This window comes from Colobus angolensis, unplaced genomic scaffold, assembly GCF_000951035.1.
Source record: "Colobus angolensis palliatus isolate OR3802 unplaced genomic scaffold, Cang.pa_1.0 Scaffold39, whole genome shotgun sequence".
Taxonomy (NCBI): Eukaryota; Metazoa; Chordata; class Mammalia; order Primates; family Cercopithecidae; genus Colobus; species Colobus angolensis.
The window spans coordinates 1888400-1895650 of record NW_012117265.1 but is presented as its reverse complement, the minus strand read 5'-3'; the positions used below and the strand labels follow the sequence as shown (position 1 = coordinate 1895650).

The 7251-nt window shown below is 50.8% G+C and overlaps 1 protein-coding gene across 1 annotated transcript in view; it reads right to left on the bottom strand.

The window, feature by feature from the left end:
* Positions 1 to 3524: 3524 nt before the first annotated feature.
* RAB3D (RAB3D, member RAS oncogene family) overlaps positions 3525 to 7251 on the bottom strand; it is an 18427-nt gene continuing 14700 nt past the window's right edge. The window contains exon 5 of the mRNA XM_011954814.1: positions 3525 to 4678. Within this exon, the coding sequence (XP_011810204.1) occupies positions 4491 to 4678 (188 nt within the window). The 3' untranslated portion in view covers positions 3525 to 4490. The remainder of the gene's footprint in view (positions 4679 to 7251) is intronic.

Below are 7251 nucleotides of genomic sequence, written 5' to 3'. Positions count from 1 at the left end.
GGAGGTTGCAGTGAGCCAAGATGGCACTACTGCACTTCCAGCCTGGGTGGCAGAGCAAGACTCAGTCTCAAAAAAAAAAAAAAAAAAAAAAAAAGGAAAGAGGTTTAATTAACTCACAGTTCAGCATGGCTGGGGAGGCCTCAGGAAACTTACAATTACAACAGAAAGCAAACGGGAAGCCAGATACCTTCTTCACAAGGTGGCAGGAAGGAGATGAGACGCGAGAAGGCGGAAGAACCCCTTATAAAACCATCAGATATCGCGAGAACTCACTTGCTATGGGGAGAACAGCATGGGGGAACCAACCCCATGACTCAATGACCTCCACCTGGTCTCTCCCTTGACCCGTGGGGATTATGGGGATTACAACTCAAGGTGAGATTGGGTGGGGACACAAAGGCAAACCGTATGCACTGTGACTACCTGGGGTAAGGGCCCCCCAGGCAGAGGCAGGGGGAGCGTCCTGTGCAAAGGCCTTGGGGCAGGGGTCTGCTATGTTCAGATAACAGCAAATACGCCAATGTGGCTGGAGGGGAGCAAGCGTGGGGAGGCAAGTGGAGAGATGGAGGATGGTGGGGAAGTGATGAGTCAGATCATGCAGGGCCCCTGGGGGGCCACAGGAAGGACTTCGGCATTTACTCCAAGTAAGGTGGGAGCCGTTGAATGTTCTAAGCAGAGGAGGGCTGTGCTCTGACTCAGGTGTTCACAGGGGCCCTCTTGCTGCTTTGGGGAGAACTGACCTTTTTACCAGAAGTAGCTGAGGGAAAGTGTCCTCCCTGCCTCCTATATAACAGAGCTTTCCAAGGTCGAGGTGGTGGCCATGGGACCCAGTGAGAGGCAGCCCCAGGCCCGGTGAGGTTTCTGCTGTGTCTTGAAGGGCGCTTGACTGACATCTGCTTAGTTGCAAATCAACCCCCCTTTCCCAGAAATGCACTTCACTAATGGAAATAAAAGCACCGACTACATTTTAGGCATGACGGATTTAATTTTTTCTTGTGGAGAAAAAGAGTGCATCTTTCCAAACTGGACATCAAGGAATTGCTACACAGAAGAACCACATCCAGGATAGAAAGGACCAGCCAGAGCTATGAAGTAGGAGAGAAAGATGCTAAAATGTGATCTTGGGAGGAGTCCCCCAGTCCTCACAAAAAGGAGGAGGAAAAAAAAAAAAAAAACGGAACTCCAAACCGCTGTGGTTATGGCAATTTCCCATCAAAACTGCCCATGTAAACACAAGCTGCTAAAAGTGAATGTTAAGAAGGAAGGCACTGGTTAGTGGGTGATCCTGACTTCAATCCCCTGGAGCTGGAGAGGGATTTTCCCACGGCCTTTGGTTTAATGTGTCTGTAAACTCAAAAAAACCTCCGTTCCCCTGAGGTAATCTGCAAAAACATCAGTTTTCAGTCCCCAGGGGCCATTTCCAATTAAACCTCACCCCCAAAATCATTCAATGTAACATTTGCCTGATATTGAGAAGAAAAAAATGTTCCCAGATTATTCCCAGTCTTTGAGAGAATACAGAGGCAGCTCTCTTGGCTGCTACTTGAAGTTGAACTCTTGAAAAATCTTATGTAAACAGAAAGCTTAGGCCAGGTCAGGAGTAAGAGGCAGTCAAAGCTGTTTCTTATCACGCAGGCGATTATAAGTTAGCTCCGCCCTATTCAAGACAATCTCATCCATTCCTTTTTTTGACAGCAGTTTAGAGACACTTGGCCAACAAAAGCAGCCTGGCCAACAAGGTGAAACCCTATCTCTACCAAAAATGCAAAATTTAGCCGGACGTGGTGGCAGGTGCCTGTAGTCCCAGCTACTCAGGAGGCTGAGACAGGAGAATCGCTTGAATCCAGGAGGTGGAAGTTGCAGTGAGCCGACATCATGCCACTACCCTCTAGCCTGGGCGACAGAGCGACTCTCCGTCTTCCAAACAAACAAACAAAAACCTCAGCAGGCCACATTGCATCTTAAGAAGTCTTTTTGAAGCTGCTTTAGTTTGACTTTAGTGTTAAAACAACTAAAAATTTTTGACTCCCACCCACATACTCAGATACCCTCACTTTGTGTGTTTATAGGATTTGTCCATTTCACCTCAGTCATCTAATTTGCTGGTATAAAGATACCCTCGGCTGGGAGTGATGGTTCACGCCTGTAATCCCAGTGCTTTGGGAGGCCAATGGAAATGGATCACTTGAAATCAGTTTGAGACCAGCCTCACCAACATGGTGAAACCCTTTCTCTACTAAAAATACAAAAATTAGCCGGGTATGGTGGCGCATGCCTGTAATTCCAGCTACTCGGGAGGCTGAGGCAGGAGAATCGCTTGAACCCTGGAGATGGAGGTTGCAGTGAGCTGAGATTGTGCCACGGCACTCCAGCCTGGGCAACAGAGCAAGACTCTGTCTCAACAACAACAAAGATACCCTCACTCCAAAGTTCTAAGGGTAGCCTCTGGTATGAAGTAACTGGGGCTCCCTAGAAATAAATCTAAACTTGAACCAGTCTTTTCCCCTCACACATACCCCAGGGAAGAGGCTGAGCTCATGAAAGCTGCAGGAAGTCATTTTGGCTGCAGGGGCTGGCAGAGCAGACACAGCCTCTGCAACAGAGTCAGGGAGGTGGGAACATAAAACATCCGCTTAACCGTCCTAACAGTGCTGGTCCTGGTAAGGGGTGTTGGTTGGTGTTTCGGAGCTAAGAAAAGGTGCTGAGCCCCTAGAATTTGGAATCTGATGGGCAGAAAGTGCCTCTAAACTGGAGGTCAAGATGTAAATCTTCAAACTGCACACATAACCTTTGAGCAGAAGCCCCTAGAGGTGGGGACCCCAGCTTCAGGGACTCCCTGGCACTGATCACAGCCCATCCCCCCCATTCACATAAGGGCCTGCCACTCTCAGGCTATCTACAAAGTACAAGCGGTGACAGCAAGTTAACTCAGTCCTACCTCCTCACCCCTTCTGCCCAACCCCCAGCATCCCTTAGAAGTGACCCCTAGTTTGAGGCTGTGGTGAGCTGTGATTGCACCACTGCACTCCAGCTTGGGCGACAGAGCGAGACCATCTCAAAAAGAAAAAAAAGAAGTGACTCCTCCATTAGCAAAAACTGTCGGCCGGGTGCGGTGGCTCAAGCCTGTAATCCCAGCACTTTGGGAGGCCGAGACGGGCAGATCACGAGGTCAGGAGATCGAGACCATCCTGGCTAACACGGTGAAACCCCGTCTCTACTAAAAAAAAAAAAAAATACAAAAAACTAGCCAGGCGAGGTGGCAGGCGCCTGTAGTCCCAGCTACTTGGGAGGCAGAGGCAGAAGAATGGCGTAAACCCGGGAAGCGGAGCTTGCAGTGAGCTGAGATCCAGCCACTGCACTCCAGCCTGGGCAACAGAGCGAGACGCCATCTCAAAAAAAAAAAAATTGTCACATCCCTGTGCCTGCCGATGACAAGGATTGGGAAATGGGCATTGGGTGTGGAAGGGCCCCCCTCAAGTCGGAGGAGCCCAGGTGCATACATCAGAAAGTTGCCGACAACTGCCTGCGGTGGCTGGGAACGTTGCTTCATTTCCTTTTCTAGCAGGATGTATGATTGGGCAAGAACTTGCTTAAAACACAACCAGCTAAACAGGGCCTAGGAGGGAGGGCCCAGGCTCCTGGCTCTGAGGTGAATTAACTTCTGGCCGAAAGCCCAGAGCCGGAGTGCTAGGGGTTGGGCGAATCTCTGCCCTAATGTGGTCCATAGTTCCAGAATTCAATTCAGGATCAGAGATGCGGTGAACAAAGCAAAAACAGTGGCAGGGTCGTGGGTGATGTGACTCTCGGGGGAAGTTTGGAAGGCACTTCTGGGGTCCCTGAAGCCGGGGTGTTGAGGGGATCTGAGTCCTTGTCCCTTCTACAATAGGGAAAGGCCACTTTAATGCTGCTTTTTGTAAGTAGAGGGTCTGCAGGGGTCAAAATCGCCATCCCACCTTGGAGTCCAGAAGGTTCACGGGGGCAGGCTCAGAGACCAGCCTGCAGGACCTGAGAAAGAGGCGCCGCCTTCCCTGGACAAACTCCAAGAACCCACACTGTGCGAGGAAGAAGATGAACCGTCTTCCACCAGCTTGGAAATATCAGTCCTGCCCAACCCAGAAGAGACCTGGAAAATGGTTCTAAGCTAGAAGGCACCACGGATGCCCCTCCATCAGACAGAGTGGGACGTGTCGCCCATGGCCACCCTCCTTAACACACCCTGGAAAGCAGCAAGCTCATGCACGTCAATGTCCCCGGGCCCCTGCCTGCCATGCAGAGCTGAGTCCCCATGGTCTGTAGCCTCTCACCGGGGTTGCCTGAGCAACCTGGCAGCCACGGCGACATCGTGAAAGAGTGAGCCATGCAGGAGTCGGGGGGCAGTTGACAGAAGGGAAGGGATTGCCCTGAGCTTGGAGATAACCACTGTGGCTCATGCCTCAATCACAGTCCCTGCCGAGGCAGGAGAGGGGTGGGTAGGGGGTTGGGGGCCATCTCTAGCAGCTGCAGCTGCTGGGCTGGGGGGCTGGAGCATCCCCCACGGCCGGGCCTTTCCCGTTGCTGCCTGAGCTGGAGCTGGGTTCCAGGGACTCGTTCATCTTCTCGCAGATGACATCCACCAGGCGCTCAAAGACCTGCTTCACATTGATGTTCTCCTTGGCGCTGGCTTCAAAGAACTCGAAACCTGGATGAATGTTAAGGTGGGAACACTTGTAAGACCTCCGAGGGGCAGAGTCTCAGCTGTGGCATCACAGAAACCTGGCTTCTAAGCCTAGTTCTGCCCTTTATCCTGCTTTGGGACCTTGGCCGTGTGCCTTTGCTGCTCCAAGCCTCAGTTTGCTCATCTGTAAAATGGGAACAATGATCCTATCAACGATAAAAATCTGTGGCAGGCCAGGCACAGGGGCTTATGCCTGTAATCCTAGCACTAAGAGAAGCTACCGTGGGAGGATCACTTGAGGCCAGGAGTTCAAGACCAGCCTGGGCAACAGAGCAAGGCCCTGTCTCCACAATAAATTTTTTTAAAAAGTAGACAGGTGGCCAGGTGAGGTGGCTCACGCCTGTAATCCCAGCACTTTGGGAGGCCGAGGCGGGTGGATCATTTGAGGTCAGGAGTTCAAGACCAGCCTGACCAACATGATGAAAACCCGTCTCTATGAAAAATACAAAAAATTAGCTGGACGTGGTAGCACGCGTCTGTAATCCCAGCTACTCGGGAGGCTGAGGCAGGAGAATTGCTCGAATCTGGGAGGCAGAGGTTACAGTGAACTGAGATCACGCCACTGCGCTCCAGCCTGGGCGACAGAGTGAGACTCTATTTAAAATAAATAAAAAATAGATGGGCATGGTGGTGTTTACCTGCAGTCTCAGCTACTCGGAAGGCTGAGGCAGGAGAAGGGTCTGAGCTCAGGAGGTCAAGGCTGAAGTGAGCCATGATCACTTCACTGCACACCAGCCTGGGTGATGGAGCAAGACCCTGTCTCAAAAACAACAAAACGAAACCCTGCGGCTGCAGCCATGGTCTGGACCATCGTAAGAATCTCTCTGTCACAAGGCAGTGGCTGCAAGAGTGTAGGTGGGAGGGTACATGAAGAGTTCTGCTGCCCAGCGGCCTGGCAGTACCCACAGGTGGCTGTAGCTCGCCTTGCACCCAATCTCTGCTGCACAGAAAGGCATGGTCAGGAGACCCATCAAGTCACATTTTTCACTGCCTTTTTTTTTTTTTTAAAAAAAAAAGAAACTGTCTCTTTCTATTGCCCAGGCCAGAGCGTAGTGGTGTGAACATGGCTTATTGCAGCCTTAACCTCCTGGGCTCAAGCAACCCTCCCGCTTTGGCCCCGTGGGACTACAGGTGCACCCCACCACACCCGGCTAATTTAAAAAATTTTTATTTTGTAGAGGTGGGGGTCTCACTATGTTGTGCAGGCTGGTCTTGAACTGCTGGCCTGGAGCAATCCTCCCGCCTAGGCCTCCCAAAGTGCTGGGTTTATCAGCGTAAGCCACCACGCTGAGCTTCCTGCATCCTTTTAAGGTTGCCTGAGGGTCTGCCTGAGAGGAGCTGTCCCTGAATCTCCAGGCAGCCCCACCTGCCACATCACTAAGGTAAGCCAGGAATTCAGACAAAAGCCTGCCACATTACACGTGGCCAAGGGTTAAGCGGGTCTGTCTTCTCTGTGCGTCATACTGCACTATAAAAATGGAATCATAATGAGTTAGGTGTGTAATTATCTGTGTATTATCTGTCTCCGCTACTAGAAAGCCAGCTCTAGGCAGGCAGGATTTCCGCCCATGGCTGCACCCAGTGCCTGAAATGGAAAGGGTGCTTAGAAACTGTCTGCTGAATGGTTGAATGAATGAGTGGGTAAATGAATGAATAGCAGCGGCAGGACATTAACTTAGATCTCCTACTGTGAGCCTAGAGATATCAAAGCCATCCCACCGTCTTCCTGGGCACATTGGGTGTCTCCTTATCCACGTGTGGCCTTGCCTCATACAATCTGTGTTCTTTATTTTTCTTTTTGTTGAGATGGAGTTCGCTCTTGTTGCCCAGGCTGGAGTGCAATGGTGTGATCTCAGCTCACCATAACCTCCGCCTCCTGGGTTCAAGCGATTCTCCTGCTTCAGCCTCCCAGGGAGCTGGGACTGCAGGTGTGCACCACCATGCCAGGCTAATTTTTGTATTTTCAGTAGAGACGGGTTTCACCATTTTGGCCAGGCTGGTATCGAACTCCTGACCTCAGATGATCTGCCCGCCTCAGCTTCCCAAAGTGCTAGGATTACGGGCATGAACCACCACGCCCGGCTTATTTTTCTGATATTAACCAGGCTTGGTGGTATGCGCCTGTAGTCCCAACTACTCAGGAGGCCAAGGCAGGAGAATCACTTGAACCCAGGAGTTCAAGACCAGCCTGGGTATCACAGGGAGACCCTGTCTCTAAAATAAATAAAAAGTTTAAAAAGGAAAAAAAAAATTTTTTTTTGATGTTATTCAATAAGAGAAATTTACTGCAGAAACTAGAAACTACAGAAAAGTATTGAGACAGCCTATAATCCCAGTACTTTGGGAGACTGAGGCAGGTGGATCACCTGAGCTCAGAAGTTTGAGACCAGCCTGGGCAACACAGCAAGACCCAGTCTCTAAAGAAAATATAAAAATTAAGGCCGGGCGCGGTGGCTCAAGCCTGTAATCCCAGCACTTTGGGAGGCCGAGATGGGCAGATCACGAGGTCAGGAGATCGAGACCATCCTGGCTAACAC